Source organism: Ammodytes marinus (assembly GCF_949987685.1).
Source record: "Ammodytes marinus genome assembly, chromosome: 4".
NCBI classification, from domain to species: Eukaryota; Metazoa; Chordata; class Actinopteri; order Uranoscopiformes; family Ammodytidae; genus Ammodytes; species Ammodytes marinus.
This window is the reverse complement of record NC_137233.1, coordinates 11,158,999-11,180,774: the sequence shown is the minus strand read 5'-3', so window position 1 is coordinate 11,180,774 and position 21,776 is coordinate 11,158,999. Positions and strand designations below refer to the sequence as shown.

The 21,776-nt window shown below is 38.1% G+C and overlaps 1 protein-coding gene across 1 annotated transcript; it reads left to right on the top strand.

Annotated features, from left to right (window-relative positions):
• The first annotated feature begins 1,276 nt into the window (after positions 1–1,276).
• LOC307249308 (immunoglobulin-like and fibronectin type III domain-containing protein 1) lies at positions 1,277–20,749 on the top strand. The gene is made up of 24 exons (XM_080025962.1): positions 1,277–1,330; positions 3,632–3,713; positions 4,580–4,702; positions 4,801–4,940; positions 7,385–7,484; positions 7,624–7,650; positions 7,998–8,043; positions 8,125–8,320; positions 10,877–10,990; positions 11,098–11,257; positions 11,387–11,659; positions 11,803–12,135; positions 13,062–13,186; positions 13,334–13,475; positions 13,566–13,859; positions 13,962–14,261; positions 14,900–15,076; positions 15,181–15,309; positions 15,388–15,696; positions 16,352–16,437; positions 16,541–16,733; positions 17,449–17,745; positions 19,506–19,832; positions 19,943–20,749. Exons 2-24 carry the CDS (start codon positions 3,677–3,679, stop codon positions 19,945–19,947), a joined length of 3,933 nt encoding a protein of 1,310 aa, XP_079882088.1. The 5' UTR covers positions 1,277–1,330; positions 3,632–3,676; the 3' UTR covers positions 19,948–20,749.
• Positions 20,750–21,776: the final 1,027 nt, after the last annotated feature.

Below are 21,776 nucleotides of genomic sequence, written 5' to 3'. Positions count from 1 at the left end.
ACATAGACTTTTAGTTAATAAACGGTGTGCACCTCCCTTGGTGCTGACATGTACCTATTATAAGAGGCTGCCCGTAATAAATGTGATGCCGTGGTTGTGTGACGTTGGACCAAAAACTCTCTGTGAAGTCGGAGTAATCCGCCCCTCGGCGCTCGTTCGCCTTCCTCTCATAAGGACCAGTGGCACAGCCATCTATGCTACAAAAATTATAATTAAAAATTGAGAATAGAATTGTGACATAACATACAGCCAAGATGCCTGCTTTATCTTATGTAAGTGTACTGACTGATGAGGGTTAAATCATTCAGGAGTCTTCCTCCTATGATATTGTATACAGCTGTTAGATTCATTTTATTTAAGAGTTCTTACCTAATTTCCTCTGGCAGCTCATAGGTAATATTTGTCTTTATTCTCCACTCGTGTCATCAGGCTTTTCTTTCAGTTATGTCACAGTCTCTTTTATGAGGTTGGCGTGACTATTTAAACTGTCTCGATAGGTCAAGCTGGTTTAACCTCTGAAAAACCTGCTCTGTGCAGTGAGGTCCAACACATCAACACACCACGAGCAACCATCTTTTTATAATGCCACCACAGGGCCAGGGTGACTCACGGAATACCTCTGACATGCTGTGAGAATTCCTGTTGATACTTTTGGAGGCTAATTGGGACCAGCCCATTCATCCACATCCACCCAAGATTATTTTACCAAATAAAATGTCTCATGTTAATGTTTACTGACCAGTAAAGTAGATACTACAGTGATCGTATTACTAGAGACCTTGTGAAGCTGCCAGTAGAAGGCTTTTGGTTATATACTTTGACTCTTCATGTGGCAATTTGCTGGACATGGCCATTGTAGATTCATTAAGCATAAAGACTCAACCATGAATAATAATAATAATAATAATAATAATAATAATAATAATAATAATAATAATAATAATAATAATAATAATAATAATAATACAAAGAATATATACATGCACAAACGCATGATAGTTTAAATCTAGCCTGGTGTCTTTACGGTATATTGTCAATGGTAATGGTGTAAAACTGTTTACTGTATGTCCAATCCCATATTTAATGAACAGTCATAATGTATTTTCAGTGCTGCAAAGTGATCGCTTTCATAGGGATGGGTAAGAGGAACCTCTACTTTATCACTGCTGTAATATGGGTTTTTAGAAACCACATTTCCTCCATGTATGGGGTTCTATCCTCTCCCACTTTTATCACTGAACAAAAAGGGGTGTCACCTCTTAAATATTGGAAAGTCAGAAGAGTACGAGCTGAAGACGGATAGACAAACATAGACAACGAAGAGCCGAAAGTAAGTTTGATTTTTGATTTATTTATATTTTTTGACAGCAAATTTTCCATGACGGTAACTTTCACCGAAACATATTGTATTTTGTGATTGATCTCTCACGCAAGAGGGTTTGAGTCAACATGCAGTCAAAGTTAGGGCCACTACACAATTATTTAGGACAACAGAAAAGCATCACTTATCCATAGGGGCCAATAACAACAGCACATATTAACTCAATGCTTTAGTTGTATAAATATTTAAAAGCTACTATTTCACTTTTGTATACTAGTACCAGTCATTAAATATGTGTATTTATGTAATCATTGTTGTAGCAATATCATGAATTTCTAAGAGTTTTTTTACCATCGATAAACGTCAAGTCGAGTTGAAAAGCTGCCAAAGTATTGATCTTGCAGCTGCAGAAACAAAAAGCAAAAATATAATGAAACATTTTGTATTTATTTATTGTTTTACATGTTATGACCTGCAGAGAGTGATATTTAATATACCTATGTAAAAAAAATGTGTGTGGCTGGTATGTTAGCATAGCCTCACTTGTCTGGACCAAAGCAATGAGAACAGCCATAATTTACTGTACACCACAGTCGTCAAAGGTATAAAACCCTGAAATGTAATTATTTGTGTGCCATAATACCATAATGGAATAAGTGAAGCCTGACCCCCCTAAAACAATTTAAGTATGGATGGACCTCTTGAGTTCATCCTGTGATACTGATACTGAAGCGCTCTACTGTGTGCCATATTTGAGGGAGGAATGTGACCTTCCCAACTGGCTACCCATGACTAACAAAGGATTTAGCAGGAGCCTATGATCAGTTTTCACATAGAATGTGTGACACTTCGAAAGCCTTTAATAGAATACTTTTCCTGCTGGGTTATAGATGCTCAAGGTCAAATATCCTTTTTCACAAGTTTCAGCATTCCTCTAATGGTCCTTAACACTAAAGAGCCATGGAAACTGGTCTTGCCATAATAATTGACAAACAGCCCATTTTGGTCTCATTAAAATCCTCTCAGCGTTGAAGATATAAAATAATTACTCAAACTTAAATATTAAATATTCACTACACTAACAGTTTGTTGGCCATTGGTACTTGATCTAAAGGGCTCATAGGGGGCATAGTAGGTCAAAACCATCTCCTGCTTACAGACTTCAAGCTGGGTCTTGGTTCAAACAAATTGTATATCTCTGTAACTCATTGGAAAGTATTTTGTTTCACATTAGTAAATCAAGTACACTGTGCTTTTTCAACTTCGACACAAACAAATTATCATTCATGGCGAGATAAAAAGAAGAAAAATGGCATAAAAGAGATTGATAGGTAATGTATGTGAACCAGGGCTTTACTTAAATACATCCTGCTCCTGTCTATGTTTGGATGTGAGCAGTTAAATTGCTGGCACAGCCACTTGACTCCAAAGGCAGTTGGGCAGAGTCAGCCACTAGGTGGGATTTCACATTCCCCATTTACTGTGTCCCAGGCCCTGCATGTCTCCAAACGTCTGCACGAGTTAAGCAGCAGTCAAGGCCTCCCAACTTTGACAGGCTGACGTCATACAGTAACATAGATGATACATGAGGCAGAGTTCCTCGACCTTTAGTGGACCATGACCACATTTGTAGGTCTTCCAGGTTCCCATGATACCAGCAGTAACAGAAGGGTATTTGTTCGCCAATTAATGAATTAACTGACAAAATAGTTTTCATAAAATTGTTTAATATACTATATATCTAATTTTACCTTATTGCTAAACAAATCACTGTAATTTTCAGTTTCTCCCCATGTCACTAAACCAATGTATTAAAGTATCTAATATAGATTTCTGGAAAAGTTTTATATATAGCAACGCTTAAAATTATAAAATAAAATTAAATATATGATACAATTATAACATAAGCAGACCAAAAACGAATAAGGATATTAAAACAGTGAAAAAGAATTTATTCACACAAGTCTAACATTTCGAAAGGTATCCAGTACATTTCAGGCTGATGATAGGGGTAATTATCTTCCCGAGACTTTGCAACTGTCAATCTAGTTGGTTGTCCCACACTAACTTCCCTGCGTATCATCAAACAAAGGCCACAACACATCAATGATGGAGATGGCTGTACTGGACAAAACAATTTCATAAAGTTGGCTACATAATGTAAAATACCTATGATCATACACATGGAGCAATGGTCAGCCCTGTAAAAACTATACAAAAACAATTAAAATATATACTTGTTTCTGAATACTGGTGAAAACAAGGAATTCACATATTTCTATTTACAACACGTGTTTTTCATTCCCATAGGGATCCAGGTTCTGAGTTATCAGACACTCAATCTAGAACCCTGCAATGACTTCAAAATCAAGCCAAAAACCAAAAGGCTTAAGTAAGTGTGAAAATGTGAAGGACTTTTTCATGCACGTGTTGTTGTTGTGGAAATGTGTTGTGGTACTAGAAAATGGATTAGCCTGTATTATTAACAGTAATTTACATAACGTTAACATGAATCTTACAAGAAAGTTGTGTACAAGGCATATTTTACAAATATTTGAAAACATACAAACACAAATATACACCATTAACACATTTCTATTATTTTTCTATCAAACTAGTCTTTTTACAACAATGGTTCCAAGGTCTGGGCCAAAAATAAGAATAATAGTTCCCTCAAAGCCTCAGAGGAAGACACATTTTAAAGATACTATTTCTAAAATAATTATCATGGCATGAAAAATATGATTCATTGGAATATACAGTATATTTAAAAATAAATCCATTGCAGATTATCAACGCAATATTTAGTTTTGAGTGTTAATGCCACCCAAAACATGTTTTAAGTCATTCAAATAATTCATACTTCAGGCAATGTCTTGCCATTATGTAGCAGCTGTGATGGTTGAAGAGAAAGGAAATACTGACCTCATCTGAAATTCTAGTGTAACTGCAACTGAAAGCAACGGCACAAGTGAAGATGTTCACACATACAGTATAATTGATGTTAAAGGTAATATCAATACAAAAAAAAATATGTGGTTGACATACTGTGATAATTTTTGAAATATCTGTAAAGACAATTTTTTAGCTCAACCAACACATTTAGCTTTATCCAACCCATTGTTGCTATGTAAATAACAAATATAACTGTGCTGACACAACTCATTCATAACAATTGGCTATTTCTGCTTATTTTGGTACTTTAACTTCAAAAACTTCAGACAGCTGAAATTCACTGATGTGTTCTTGTCTAAACAGTGGCTATAAGGAAAAGGTCAAGAGTTCCTGGGGTTATGATCACCCAATATGTTGAGAAACTGCCTGTGGGAACGTCAACACCTGATATCACCCGAAAGCCAATAGCTGTGACCATTCAAGAGGGTAAATAACAAACCCTGAGAGAAAAACTGTAATCAACAATATCAAAAACCATCTACACTTCATCACTTTTGTTTGGCTCTATGTATTTTGGTTTTCAGGTAAAAAGGCTGTTTTTAAAGCTATTGTTATTGGGGAGCCGGTGCCAAATGTAAGATGGGGACGTAATAAGGGTAAGGTTGATGACCCCGAAATTTACCAAACCAGTTTTGATGAAAACGCTCAAGAACACATCCTTGAGGTGAGAAAACATTATTTTAATTTAATGTATAACTTATAGTCACATTACATGTACATCACTTTAATTTATCACAATCTGCTCTCCTGTACTAACACAATTAATCTATCTTATATACATATTCTAACATAATACATTTGTGTTCTCAATCATACTGTACGTTTTAGAAAAAAGTATATTCATGTCAATGGGAGAATAACCTAATGACCAAATATTTTAGCACTAAAGGTGTAACGATCCATCGATGTACACTCAACAAAAATATAAACGCAACACTTTTGTTTTTGCTCCCATTTTTCATGAGATGGACTTAAAGATCTAAAATTCATTCCAGATACACAATTGTACCATTTCTCTCAAACATTGTTCACAAATCTGTCTAAATGTGTGATAGTGAGCACTTCTGCTTTGCTGAGATAATCCATCCCACCTCACAGGTGTGCCACATCAAGATGCTGATCTGACATCATGATTAGTGCACAGGTGTGCCTTAGACTGTCCACAATAAAAGGCCACTCTGAAATGTGCATTTTTTGCTTTATTGGGGGTCTGGGGACTCAGAACCAGTCAGTATCTGGTGTGACCACCATTTGCCTCATGCAGTGCAACACATCTTCTTCGCATAGAGTTTATCAGATTGTCAATTGTGGCCTGTGGAATGTTGGTCCACTCCTCTTCAATGGCTGTGCGAAGTTGCTGGAGACGGCATATGGTGGAGAAATGAACATTCAATGCACGAGCAACAGATCTGGTTGACATTCCTGCTGTCAGCATGCCAATTGCACGCTCCCTCAATGCTTGTGGCATCTGTGGCATTTTGCTGTGAGACAAAACCGCACATTTCAGAGTGGCCTTTTATTGTGGACAGTCTAAGGCACACCTGTGCACTAATCATGATGTCAGATCAGCATCTTGATGTGGCACACCTGTGAGGTGGGATGGATTATCTCAGCAAAGCAGAAGTGCTCACTATCACACATTTAGACAGATTTGTGAACAATGTTTGAGAGAAATGGTACAATTGTGTATCTGGAATGAATTTTAGATCTTTAAGTCCATCTCATGAAAAATGGGAGCAAAAACAAAAGTGTTGCGTTTATATTTTTGTTGAGTGTAGATTGATCGATTTGCGAACGATCAAACTGCATCAATGCAACGTCCAAATATCGATGCAAATTGATGTAGTATATGCTTTTATTTTGACAATGTCCTTGCCCGGGTGTTTGTGACACTATTTCCACCAGACCGCACCAGGCTTTTCTCGCTTGTGTATAATTATCAAAGTTAATTTCGGACACTAAAATCCATCGGTAACAGACCTGTTGGTGTTTGCACCATGGGGAGAGGATCATATATCCCCGCTGACAGAGCAGTCGAACCGACGTTACCGGGGCAGCGCGCCACTCGACAGGCTCGCGGGGTTAGCAGCCGAGCTAGCGGTGCAGTTCGGCTGTTATCCCCGCGGGCTGTCCAGCACAGCGCTGCCTGGCTGGCAGTGTAAAGTTCCAAGAATGCGCAGCTCGGCTGCTCTCTCAGCGGCGAGAAGCTCCTGCGCTCCCTGGGGCGGTCACCCTCTCCGCGGGGTGAATTTAAGAGCTACCGGTAGCTATTAAAATGCATTACATGCGAAGATTACCAGTCTAGGTTGACGAGATAGGCTACTTTCTCATTTAGACAAGGAGGAGCGATGCACAACACTGCTTAGAGGGCTCTACATTTGCCAAATGCTGGTAAATATCATCTATAGTATATAAAAGTAAAAACTCTTAGGCGAGCAAGTTATTACGCCACTTTGGCTGGTGAAAGATGTGTGCTCGCCGGGCGTCTGATACACTCTTGTCACCACCACCAGTAGGCTAGACGGCTTATATGCAGTTAAGTTACTTTACGTGCAAACAGAATATTGCCTGTGCGCCTTCACATTAAAAGCCTGTTCCTAGCCAAACGCGAGTCGACTTTTATTTTTAAGCAGATAAGAACAGGAAGTCGTTGCCTTGCAGCTCTCCAATCAACAGCAGCGATTTCCGTGTCTTCAGATTTACGGAGTGAAATGAAAACAGAGGACAGAAAGCTTGTCATTTGCAATACTGGCAGATGCAACTAACGTTCATGAGGCTTCTATAAAAGCTGCATGAACGCCAGTGATGCATTTTCAACGTATTTCCGCTCAGGCAGGGGGCAGCAGTTGAGTAGGAGGTCCCTAATGTGGACAAAAGTGACACTGGTGTTCCCACTACAAAATTAATGCGGACACAAGCGACGTAAACCACCTCCGAATGTGGTTTTTGTGATCCGATCTCAATGCGTCTTGAGAGTGTTTTCACCTGTATTTAGAGCTGTATCATATCGTTGTCTAATGAATCGATGTAATACCGTATCGTGATGAAAGCAGCGATTTACACCCCTACTAAAGATGCAATCTAACTTTGACACTATTACTTCAACAGATAGTCAGTGTAAAACAAGATCAAGCTGACACGTACAAATGCTTTGTTACCAATGAGTATGGACAGGCTGTCTGCACTGCAGCTCTCAATGTTATTGGAGGTAAAATATGAATTATTACTCATAGCTATTAAAATGTTCCTTGTAAAGTATTGAACAATGAAAAAATACAGAACCAAATGGCCTTTACTATTCACTCAAGATGTCTTGCTTTGCTATTATTTTCATGTTTTTCCCCCAGATGGCTTTAAGAAGAAAGGCCAGACAGGTATGAACTTTACTACAAAGCTTTAGTATTAAGGAGCTTAGGTTGCATCCTATGCTCCATCATTATATACATTTAGTTTCTAAAAGACTACAGATATTGCATGGATATTTTTTTTTTTTTTTTGGATTTTAATAAATGCATCATTAACATATACTGTATGTGTTTTTTACACAGTAACGAGACCAATGCTGTAATACAGAAGCCAATAGGGCCCAACAATTGTAGAACGGGACTCTATTGTTTCAAAATTGTTTACAAATTAATTGATTGAGTATTTTTGGTTGAATGTGCATATGATATTGAATGGTGTGAATATTTATGATTAAGGAAACTTGATTTTCTTTTAGCAACTGAACAATCACCACTGGATTTTAGATCAATGCTTAAAAAAACGTAAGTCAGAATCCAATTTATTTTATTTTTAATGTACTCCTGTAAACTCCCCAAAGCACATAACTGTTTCTCCCCTTTTAGTGTTGTTGTTAAAAGAAAAAAACAACTCCCACTAAGAAAAGAAGGAGAAATTGATCCTAAGCTCTGGGAATTGCTTGTATCTGCACCAAGGAAGGACTATGAAAAAATTTGTTTTGAGTATGGTGTTACTGACTTTCGCTGGATGCTAAAGAGACTCAACCAGATGAAAAAGGAAAGGAAAGATGAGCAGGCAAAGGTACTGTACTGTAGAAAATCCGGTTCACTGCTGGTATTTTCAAACTGACAATTGTTGATTAGTTTTCAAACAAGCACAAAAACTGATCTGCATTTTTTAAGAGTATGTTACATTTGCTTGAAGTCTTTCAAGGCTTGAATAGGAAACCTGGGGTGGCAAAATATTAGCAAATGCTTACCTTAAAGCTGCGATATTGTGAAAACGCTCCGGATACGAAACTTGTTTCAAGAATCTGTCAGTTCAATACTTGTACTGTTTTGAAGTTAATGACACCGCTCACTGCTGAATATACACAGCAGAGGGAGGTTTCTTAGTCATTTAATTAAAAAGGGAGTACTGTATAAGAGAACGGACACTGAAATAAACTGCGACACAATCTGTAATAAATGTCTCACTAGAAACATGCTCATAATCAGGGCTGGAACAAGTACAAGTTGTAATACAGCATGTACAAATACTCCAAAACAAGTAAAACATGCATCTTTATACCCTGATGTGCCTCAGGGTATATGACAGAGGGTATGTAACAGGGTCAATCTGGACTCATCAGACCACACAACCTTTTCCCATTGCTCCAGAGTCCACTCTTAATGTGCCCTAGCAAATTGAAGCCTTTTTTAAGTGATTTTCTTAAGGTTACCCAGCTGATAAATCCCAATCCCTTAAATTATCTTAAGACATCTTCAAAGAGAAACTTTGCACTTTTAACTCAGAGATGAAAAGTGCAAGGCAGTCTTTCTTTTCTGACATCATCACCAAAAACAACAACAATGCACGTGCCCTATTTGCTACTGTCGACAGATTAACAAACCCTCCTGTGCCAGTAGCATCTGAACATCTTTCCGCGAGAGCCTGCAATGAATTTGCCTCCTTTTTCACCGACAAAATTAGACAAGCGGTCACCGCATCAATAACAAGTTCAACATATGTGTTTCCCTGTGCCCACTTAAAATCAATTCAAATAAAATGACTGAATTTTATCTGATCAACCACAAAAACCTGGAGAACATTATACAACACCTGAACTCCTCCTCCTGTTCCCTTGACATTCTGCCCCCTGGCTTCTTTAAAACCGTTTTTAGCTGTATGGCCTCAGATGTTCTACAAATTGTAAACATGTCCCTTCGCACCGGTGTATTCCCACAGGCCCTGAAAACAGCAGTAATTAAGCCACTCCTAAAAAAAGAACAATTTAGATACATCACTCATGAACAATTATAGGCCCATATCTAACCTTCCATTTCTATGCAAAATCATTGAAAAAGTTGTTTATCAACAGCTAAATAACTATTTAGCAGTGAACAACTGCTTTGACGTCTTCCAGTCAGGTTTTTGACAACACCACAGCACTGAGACCGCTCTGGTTAAAGTCCTCAATGACATCCACTTAAACACAGACAGTGGCAAAAGTGTTAGTGCTGCTTTCGACGCAGTTGACCACAACATATTACTAGATCGCCTTGCAAACTGGGTTGGACTTTCTGGAACTGTGCTAAACTGGTTTGAATCCTACTTAAAGGACAGAGAATACTATGTGTCAATAGGCAATTTCACATCCGAGCGAACAAATATTGAATGCGGGGTTCCCCAAGGTTCCATTCTTGGGCCTCTTCTGTTTAACATCTGCATGCTCCCACTGGCTCAGATTATGAATAAGAACAAATTATGCTACCATAATTATGCAGACGACACACAAATTTACATAACCATATCACCAGGTGACTATAGTCCAATTCAAACACTAAGTAAGTGCATTGAACAAATCAATGATTGGATGTGCCAAAATGCTCTTCAATTTAACAACAACAAAACTGAAGTAATTGTCTTTGGTGCCAAAGATGAACAATTAAAAGTCAGTGCAGAGCTTAAATCTGTTATGCTAGAAACCACACACCAAGCCAGAAATCTTGGTCTTGTCATAGACTCAGGCTTGAATTTCAAAAAACGCATTAAATCAATTAATAAGTCAGCTTATTACCACCTTAAAACATATCAAGAATTAAAGGGCTTATGTCTTAGCAAGATTTAGAAAAACTTGTCCATGCATTTATCTTTAGTAGACTTGACTACTGTAACAGTGCTCTTGCAGGCCTTCCAAAAAAATCTATCAGACAGCTTCAGCTAATTCAGAACGCTGCTGCTCGAGTACTCACCAGGACCAAAAAAGTGGATCACATTACCCCAGTTCTGAGGTCTTTACACTGGCTTCCTGTCACTCAAAGAATTGATTTCAAAATATTGATGTTGGTTTATAAAGCCCTAAATGGTCTAGGGCCAAAATATATTACTGATCTGCTGATCCGTTATGAGCCGTCCAGAGCCCTTAGGTCGTCTGGGACAGGTCTGCTTACAGTCCCCAGAGTTAGGACTAAACAAGGATAACTAACCAAATCTCTGGAACAAACTCCCAGAGATCTTGAGGTCTGCTGCAACTTTCAGTTCTTTTAAATCATGTCTGAAGACTTTTCTGTTTTCTCTCTGCGCGTGCACGGGCAATTCAGTAAAATCAGCAAAATCTTCAAAAACAAACATAGGACTTTTTATCTGTGTTTTAAGGTTGTAGAGAATCTGGAAAATGTGAAACAAATAGAAGTAAAACACGATGGAAGAGCGGAATTTTCCCTCGACATGACACTATCTGACCCCAACAGTGCAGTAAACCTATATAAAGTAAGTGAATATGTATTTTAATATTAACTATTCAAAACCAATCACTGCTCCAATAACAAAGACATTTTCAAAAATGCATCTAACTAACCCGTTTCTCTCTAAAAAAGGATGGGATAATTGTTCCATTAGATGATGAAAATTCAAGGCATAGCCTTAAGCAAACAGGGACAAAGTATGTTTTCAGCATCAAAGATCCTCAGCCAGAAGATGCTGGATTTTACCAAGTTGATGTTGAAGAGGCAAATGTCCTTACAACTGACTTTCAAGGTAAGCTATAACTATTGCAACTACACAAAAACAGCATGATTCTAATGGCAGTTGGCAGTTCAATGCAATGGCATTTCAAGAAAATAAAGTCAATCAGATAATACAAATACACCTTTCCTTCTGTCTCAGTGACTGCTGTGGATTTCATAGCCAAGATTAAGGATGTAAAGGCTTTTGAAAGTGAGGACGCTGTCTTTAAGTGTGTCTTGTCAAAGCCCTTCAACAGAATTACCTGGGCAAAACAGGACGTGTCACTGGAACATGGGGACAAATATGAGATCACTGTTTCAGAGGATAAACTGATTCACACAATGCGAGTTAAAGACTGTAAAATGGCAGATAATGGAGCATATTATGCCATTGCTGGGATAACTTCCAGTAGTGCCTCACTAACCGTGGAAGGTGGGACAGCTTTTCTATTTTCATATTTATACATACAAGCATTGGTAAAAAAAATATCAATTTACTCTTGATGTGATACCTGGATGAGTATGAATATTTGCTTATTAAAAAAATTATGTTTTTATGCGATCACTGCAATCCAGATGATCCAAATGGTCGTTCAGGCCGCAAGGGCATCCAAACTGGGGATGATGATGACCTGACAAAACTAGCACTGAAACAGCAGGCAAAGCTACAAAAAGAGAAAGAGGATTCAGAGGCAGCCAGAAGAGCACAGACAACGACGGATGGGGGAAATGGAAGAGATGGTTCTGGCGGTAGGATTGGTGATGGGATTGGTGATGGGTCTGGTGATGAAAATGGTAAGAACATAAACCTCCTGAAATCTGAAGATGATGAAAACAAAAAGGATGATGCTGACGATAAGACAAAGAAGCGATTAACAACTGGCTCCTTAGTTCCTGATACTGTCACAGGTATAATCATTTTAAATATTGTTTATTTGTGGAGGTCAGATCTGTGAATGGAAAAAAATCAGTAATAATTATGTATATTTTTGACTGATTTTGGTTTTGGAATATACATATAGGTGCGAACACACTACACTCCGTCGCATGGCGAGTTTACATACAAAGTCAATGTATTTTGCGCGGCGATAATGGGCGGTGGGCGGCGGGCATAGAGCGGTTAACGCGCCGCCGCCGCAGGACTGAAGAATATTGAACTTTTTGCCGCCGGCCGCGATAGCCAATCAGCGTTGAGCTCCTCCCGACGTCACTCGCTTCGGGACGACGGACAGAGGAAATTAAGATGGATGAAAACATAATAGTCACAGTTTGCTCCCATAAGATCTGTGAATAGCCTATGTGTCTGTTGCCTGCTGTGTAGGCCTACAGCTATCAGTTTTGCTTTATGAACCAAGTTAGCACCGGTTAGCTTGGGTAAAGCACCATCAGCACAGCAGACTGGTCCCCTCAGCCCCGGTAGCACCAGCACCAGCATATCACCAGAGTAGAGAAGGCTACTCTGGTCAGGCGGCGGACACAATATGACCCAATATGATCATGTGGCGCGGAACCAGCGATTCACATGGCTCCACGCCGCGGAGTTCAGTGTGTTCGCACCTTAATTCTTAGACCCCCTTCAAAATCTGTCCCGGTCTTGGGCTGAACTGCATAAATCAACAAAAAAAATGTAGCTATTTTCTATGAAATCTCACTGCAAACGTTCTCAATATACACAAGGTCAAAAAAAAATGTAAATGCAAAACTAAGTACTATATCATTTTAGCGTGATACAATTACCGATTGCAACATTTGTTCCATTCTTATCTCATACCTGCCAACTTTTGTGCAATTGTAATTATATCTTAAGGTTTTTGTTTGTTCCTATACTCTTTCAGACCGTGGTGTTCAGTTTGTCAGTGGGCTGTCAGATACTGTTGCTAATACTGGTGAACGGGCAGAGATGTCTTGCAAACTAAGCAGTGACACATCTGAAGGACGTTGGTATAAAAATGGGAAACTGGTAAGATGACAATTCTGGAGCATTATGAGTCCATAGGATAACTGACATTTGATTTAAAAAAAATCATATATAGGCTACCTTATAATATCTTTAATTATATATTAAAATCTATGTCTCATGAATTTTTTATCTATTTTATCCGACAAGCTAACCGATGAGGATGGGGTAACAATTATCAAAGATGGAGCGGTTCACAGGTTGATAATTGATTGCTGTAAAAAAGAAGATGCAGCTGTGTACCGCTTTGAAGCTGAAGGCCGTAAATCAGAAGCAACACTTAATATTCAAGGTCTGAAAAAAACAGGATTTGGTATCAATTGAGAAATGTTCCCATAGTATAGATTTAGGTTTTGACAAACTTTTTTCCTTAACATTGAAGACCCGCCAAAAATCGACACTGAGGCGCTAGGGAAATTCACAAAGCCAGTTATAATAAAAGCAGGAGAAAATGCAGAATGGAAGCTGCCGTTTTCAGGTGGGGCCCCGATGAACATACAGTGGTTCAAGGATGATGATGAGCTTTTGCCTGCCCTCAATGTGAAGATCCAAACATCAGATACTGAGAGCCATTTACGTCTCACTAAGTGCCAAAGGAAAGATAGTGGAGAGGTCAAAATTAAAATTAAAAATGAATTTGGTACAACAGAGGCAATTTCCAAACTTATCGTATTGGGTAAGTTAACAACCATAGATTTAAAGGTTTCACATGTTTTACACATTATACGTGATGAATGGCTTTTGCTGGTTGTAAGAGTTATTTCTGTTTTATCAACAGACAAACCCACACCACCACAAGGACCTGTGGAAATTTTGGAAAGTGCAATCACATCTATTGAGTTCAAATGGAAACCGCCAAAAGATAGTGGTGGCTGCCCAATTACAAACTATGTGATTGAACGCCAACAATTAGGGCGCAATAAATGGTCAAATCTCAGTGACATCCCTGGCAGCAACCCAATTTACAAAGATTCAGATGTGGAACCTGGAAGGAGATATTGCTACCGAATCAGAGCGAGGAACACAGAAGGCATCAGTGCTTACCTGCAGACAGAGGACATAGCAGCTGGTGTATTACGTAAGACTTAGTAATAGTTGGAGCCTAATGTACGCTCTGTATATAAAGTTTTTTTTCTGCTTTTCCTTTTAACTTTTGACATGTAAGGGGAGAAAAGAGCAGACAAAATTACATTTATCTTAATGTATTTTAAGAAAATGCAATTTCATGATTTCATAATTAAATCTAGACATTTGAACATGTGCATATGGCTATTAAATATTTAAAATAAACCATAAAGCATCTTGTTAGTATCTAAATAAACACACAGTTTGTAATAGAAAACGATTGCATTATAATAATATTATATAATATCATACTAATAATGTTCAAATCGTACAAGTAGGTGTTTAATCTCTTTAACCTGGCCTGATGACTTACCTATCCAGGAATATTTTTGCATTAATAATAAGGAAAAATACAACATAAAACCCTTTGTGGTGATAATAAAGGATTTTAACGTCCAACGTTTAGAATACATCAAGTACTATAAGGCAAACATGTTCCAGCTCTCTTGCCAATTTCAACTATCTGGCAATGTTTATCTGTTGACTAAAGCATGGTGTACTTGAGTTTTCTGATATAAATGTCTAAGCTTATAAAAAGAACAAAATAATATAACAACATATAATAACCAGGATGTCGTGCTTCCCCCACAGGTTATCCTGGACCCCCAACAACCCCTAAAGTTGTTAGTGCCTTTAAAGACTCCATCAATCTGGCATGGTCTCCTCCATGTGACACTGGAGGATCCAAAATAGTGGGATACAATTTGGAAAAGAACAAGAAAGGAACTAATTACTGGAGTCTTGTTAATCAAGGAGGGCCTATTACAGGTAACCAACGCATGTTACAACCTGCAGGAAGATACAATGATGGGCAACAGAGTGGAAATCGAAACATATTCAATATGATAATAATTTCTTATTTTTTTTCACAGATACAAAGTATGCAGTGAACGATGTTTTTGAAGGGGCAGCATATGCATTTAGGGTGTCTGCCATCAACTTATCTGGTGCTGGAAATCCTAGTATTCCATGTGAACCAGTAATTGCGAGAGATCCAATGAGTAAGCAAGTCACACTGAATTCAATATTATTTTAAAAAGTATTCTAAAGCTTATAACCTCATATGTTTGTTATTTCAGAACCCCCAGGCAAAGTCATGGACCTGAAGTTAACGTCCTCCGATTATACAACATTTTCACTTGCATGGACAAAACCTAAAGAAATTAAAGGGGAAGAGGATGAAGCCCAAGGTTACTATGTGGAGATCAGACCAATAGAAAACCTTGAATGGGCGCGATGTAATGCCATCCCAATAACTTTAACTTCTTTCACCGTACTTGGCTTGAAGACGATGGCCACCTACTGGGTGAGAGTAATAGCCACCAATTACGGAGGGGATGGAGAACCTCAGGGCTTTGATAATTACATCATCGCCATGCCTCCTCCTGGTGAGGATAGCCTTCTCTATTACGTTTAGAAATGCTATGTTATATTCCATATGTGCATATGTCCATATGTTGTTTTCCTTCTGTGATGATTCTGAACAGTTAAACATTTGGCTTAAAATAGCCAAGACATACTGCAGAGCTCTTGGCCAAGAAAACATTGCCTAAATAGCAGCTTAACTTTATTTTGTTCTATGGTAAAGTGTCTCAATATCTTTTTTTTTTTTACATTTTTCATGCTTTATTGACAGTGTGAAGAGACAGAGGTGAAATGAGGCAGAGAGGGGAGTGACATGCAGAGAACAACCCGGGCATCCCCTGTGTCTCAATATCTTATTTAACCGTGTTGGAGATAAAGGGTGGAATTAGTGTAACATAAAGTTATGAAAGCAAAGGTGTTCTAGCACCATTTAGGACAGCCCAACATGAACAAATAATGAAGTCCAAAAACGACATTAAATTAACCCTAGCAATATAAAGGCATTGTTTAAACTAAAGTTAACCAAAGTTTTCATCCATATCTGATATGAATTGAAAGTGCTCTGTGTATTAAGTCATGCCACCCAGTGTGTCAATCATGTGTAACACTGTGGAATAGAAAGAGGAAGGAAAAATATAAGAAAACTAAACAAAATAATTCCACATTGTATCGTCACAGTTAAGCCAAAGTTTAAAGATCGCAACATGAAGACCTTTGTGGTTGAAAAATCTGGAAACACAGTCCGTCTGAACATCAACTTTGAGGTACTGTGCACATTTTTCTACACATAGGTTTATTGGAAAAAGTATTTTAGCATATAGAATTTTTAAAAAACAATTCATCTGATATTTTGTTAACTGTTTTCAGGCCTCCCCACTGCCAGATATATATTGGCTAAAAGATGGTATCCCAGTGCCCAAACATGTGACAATTACCAACTCTGATAAAGGCTCACAACTGCTGATCCCCACATCTGAACGTTCAGACTCTGGCATTTACACGATTACTGTCAAGAACATGGTTGGCCAGGAGAGCTTCAACGTTGAAATCAGAGTTACAGGTAAGCCTCTGTGTCCATGGCCATGAACTAGTACTAATCATGGCCTGGTGTAAAAACACATGTAACATACAAAGTGATGCTACTGAATGCATACTCTTGCTGGAATCAATGGATGTTGATTCCTAGCTATTCAGCACACTTAACAATAGACCCAATAGATTTCAGTTGGTCTTACCAAATCAAAGGGTTAACCATAAAATAAAGAAAAACAAACAGAAAAAAGCTGACTGATACAAATACAGTATTTCTCAAGTATTGAGGACCTGCAATTATATATATATATATATATATATATATATATATATATATATATATATATATATATATATATATGTGTGTGTGTGTGTGTGTGTGTGTGTGTGTGTGTAGGTGCGGGGCTGGCAGTCGGTGCCGGGGGGATTTTCTAGTTATACTTTGTTACTACGACCTCAGGTAATTGGCTTAGGAATAATAATTATCAACTGACAGAATGTGCTTGAAATTATGAAAAGCATGAATTCAGAAACATTAATAGTTTCCCATGGAGACAGAATATATCAGTGTTTCCCCCAGCGCTTTATGGCTAAGGCGGACAGATTTGTTACGCTAATTTAAGGACATGATAGTTCTGACGAAAATCTACATCTCCACATTGTAATGGTGGGAAACGAAATCAGCAAATTACCTTGTTGTATTAATGATCTGTATATCTGTGCCTTTTTAAATCTGGTTGTAGATGATCCCAAGCCTCCAGGTCCAGTGGAGCTGGATCATAACATCACTGGAACAGTTACTCTGTCCTGGACTCCCTCTCCTGATGAGAAGAGGGATGACAGACTGCACTACATGGTATCCAAGCGGGACTCCTTCAAACGCACTTGGAGGACAGTGGCAGACAACCTTTTCAATCATAAGTTCACAGTTGTCAACATCCTGCCAGGGCGGGAGTATAACTTCAGGGTATTTGCTAAAAATGACATGGGTCTTTCACCACCTTCTAAATCACCTATGTTTGAAACCAAAAAGGAAAAAGGTTTGTGCTATCATTTGAATTACTGAAACATCTGAATAATGCTCACTTTCTCTTTTAACCTAATAGGTCATGGTTCCTACTCTAGCATTGATGACTAATGAGAAGTACACACAAATATAGCAGTGTAAAGTCACTTAGTCGGAACAGTATTGCTGTACAAGTCTTTATGCGGAGCTGAATTAAAAACAGAATTTCTTCGCTGTTCCAGAAGCAACACATCCTTATTCACGGTCAGATTGACCTTTTCAGTACTGCAACAAAACATTATCTTGCTCACTACTAGAGGCATGTTGTGCAGTTTGTTAGCCAATGTTGGTATGCTTTATATGGTGGCACAAGTACTTAAAAATTGCACTAAGTTATGGGACTCACAAGAAAAAGCTGAGAAAGGATTTGTCAATTTAACCTGCGAGGCATATACTCTCACTTTATTAGGTACACATACTCAGACCAGCTCGTCTGGCACCATCAACCATGCCACGTTCAAAGTCATTTAAACCCCATTTTTGATGGTCGGTTTGAACTTCAACAAGTTGTCCTGTCCAGGTCTACATACCTCAATGCATTGAGTTGCTGCCATGTGATTGGCTGATTAGTTATATGTGTTAACAAGAAATGTAACTGCTGTAACTAATAAAGTGGCCGGTGAGTGTATATGTTTATACTATATATGTATATTATCTAGGGCTGTCAAAATGAACGCGTTAATGCAGGGTGATTAATTTCAGAAATTAACGTGTTCATTTTTTTAACGCAATTAACACGTGCAGAATGATCCGACCCGTACATCCCAACCGCTCTGCACTACAGTCACTCTAACGTTGTGGCTGACCCAGGATCAGTAGCTGCGTGCAGCCAAACATAGCAGCACGTTAGCCCATGCTATGTTTTAAACTGCTAACGGCCACGTCTTTGTCACGGGCATAGATAGATAGTATATAAAATCAACTGCCGCGGGACCGGGTGGCAGTTGATGTCGAAGCAACAGGAGGAGAAACATTGTCCGCTCTGTTCAGAGCCCGCGTGGACACAAACGTCTGCAATTTTCAGAGGTGTGTGTGATGACGTTATGTTGATGTAACATCAACATAACGTCGGCTTCCTGCCACCAATGTACAGTCCCCTAGGACGTGGTTGCGTGTACAAACAAACACACACACACACACACACACACACACCGCGGACTGTAATCACCTGTATTCAAGAATGCACAACCTATAGATTCACCAAATAAATGCCATTATATAGCCTATATTTGCCCAAAGACATATGGTGTGGTAGGCTATATATTTTAGTTTGATTTAAATTTATTTTCAGTATTAAAACCATCATTTGGATTTTAAATGAATAAAAATACTTATTTTAAATGTAGGCCTACATACTTTCTGTCATTTATCTTTCCGTTCATACAACAATATACAGATTTTTTTTTTTTTTCGGGCATATTTCGAATGGTAAAATTATTTGTGATTAATCCACAGAATCCTGTGATTAATCTGATTAAAAATTGTAATCGTTTGACAGCCCTACTATTATCTTAAAGCAAGTGCTGTGGTAGAGACTTATTTTATTTTACAGAGACACAAGAGTGTATTAAGTCACAGGGTTTTAGGAGTTACAGCTGGACATGACGTCAGGAATCTGAACAGAATAGTTGTAATTGTATGTGAAGTTTAGGAGAATTATCTTACAAGCTTAGTACATGCATATTAAAGTTGTCAAGCCCTAAACCCTAATTTATTTTTATTTGTTTTTTTTAGAAAAGTTTACAGTGAATATGCCAGAGACAAAATCCTTGGACTTCCAGTCACCTCCAACCTTTACTGTTCCCTTGAAGAGGCGTACATCACCCCAAGGTTACGAGTGCTACATGAGCTGTGCAGTTAAGGGTGATCCAACTCCACGAGTGACATGGTACCACGACAATGTCAGCCTCAACACTAACACCAACTACCTCATCACTAATGTATTTGGAGTCTGCTCAATGCTCATACTAAGGGTGGGACCCAAAGACAATGGGGAATACAAAGTTGTCATTCAAAACAAACTGGGGACAGCTGAGTCCTCAATGACACTGAATGTCAGAGGTATTTACGCTGTTACAAGGTTAAATACTTGTGTGTTTTTCTGTGAAGACATTTTAGTATTCAGTATGTAGATGGACGAACTGATATCAGTATCAATATTTTTTTTACAGAGTGAAGAAGAGCTGCAGCTGGACAGAAGCTCAACCAACCTACTTTGTTTATAATTAATTTAACTTTTATTAAAATGTAGTCACAATATATATTGATTTAATTTACTCAATCCACCACTATTTTAAAGGGATACTATTCAGGATATTTCTTAAGACCCAAAGTATCGGGCCAAACAAAAATTATCCCTCTAAGTGATGACTTCTACCTAGGGTTGCAAAATTCTGTGAATTTTCAAAGTTAAAAAACTTTCCATGAGAATTAACGGGAATTTGTGGGAATTAACAGGAATTTTGTGAATAAACGGGAATTAATTAAATGTAAAGAAACCCAAATGCACTAAATCCTTCTAACTATGTTATGCCAGTCATGGAAAACAGTAAAAAGCATTTTTTAAACTAAGTTTTATAATATTTATGAACATTTAATTTCAAATCAGATTTTTTTAAAAGCTTATTGAGACACCTTGATATCATATATTTATTTTCACTAGACCAGGTTTACAGAGGCTTAAACAGTAATTTTAAATATAGTTGGGGGAAATGTATTTTAGCATAATTTATTTATTTATTTATTATTCTTTCGGACAATTCCACACAATACACAATTTTCTCTTTCACATATTCATACATCTTACTTTGTGTTGTCCGAAGGGTGACGGAAGAAGCCAAAGGCTTATCAGGTCCCGCCCCCATTATAATCTGGTCTAAAACAAACCAGATTTCATGCAAGTACACTTGGCAAGTTGCACATAGCACGCTGCTTACTGCAGGGGTACTGAGGCCACCCCCCCTAATGGAAGTATATGGGCCCTTTATGCATGTGTATTCATTATCTGTAGGTGTTTAAGTGTGTATTAAAGCATAGTTAAGAAATCAATTGGTTGTGGTTTGCTTCCATGTGTCAGAGTCATTCCTGGGAAACTAGATGAAACTATTGAAGATCTGAAAAATGAGTTAAGTAATTATTTCTGGTTAAAAGACACCTAATCTTCTGTGTTATCCTGACTTCACATTAGGTTAGTTAAGTCTTTATTTTGTTAATTAACACATGCAAGGTAAGTCACACACGGTGATCAAAATATTGATGCGCCCCTGGAGTAGTTTGGGGTCAAGTGTCCTGCTCAAGAGGACACATTGTAGAGATGGTTGGCTCCGTAAATGCAATACCAGCCACCACTAGTTTTACAAAATAACACCCTCCTGTCCGATTCTGGGGATTGAACCAGCGACTTTGTGGTTACTAGTCGGGCCCCTTTCTTCTAGGCAATTCTACCACCATTAGTTACTCAGTCAGACCAGTGACACATATCATATTGAGGCAACATCGAACTTAAGGAAGAAATCTGTTCGATACGAACAGACTTTTTCAGAACAGAAAGTGGAATAACTGATTTTACAAAGATACTTATGAACTGAATAACTGTAAGTACTTACCGTGAGGAATATACTTTGTCCATGTTTAAGAGTGTCAAGTGAACCCACCTTGTGTTTCTTCCCTGTTCAAATGTATTCTCTCTTTTTAACAGGTCATCTTCTCAATAACTAAAACCGTCTTTTAGTTAGTGAAAAATTATAGTGATATATTCAGAGCCGGTGAAATGTAAATATAAACTGTATATATTATTCATACAATAAAATACTTAACTTCAATGCTGCTAGACGATCTGTTGTGTTCAGGCTGTTGCTTGACTGAAACAAAGCATCTGTCCAGTGATTACTTCCTGATGCGTCCAGGAACACCTTCATCAGGTCATAATCTGTAAAACCTGGTAGATTCAGTGTTAGTTGTATATCAAACTTTATCAGGTACCACGTAGAACAGAAGATACATTTG

Coding starts and splice junctions, on each gene's coding strand:
- LOC307249308 (XM_080025962.1), top strand. CDS start 3,677: ATGACTTCAAAATCAAGCCAAAAACCAAAAGGCTTAA. Junction 14,262..14,899: donor CATAGCAGCTGGTGTATTAC/GTAAGACTTAGT, acceptor CTTCCCCCACAG/GTTATCCTGGACCCCCAACA. Junction 15,077..15,180: donor TCAAGGAGGGCCTATTACAG/GTAACCAACGCA, acceptor TTTTTTTCACAG/ATACAAAGTATGCAGTGAAC.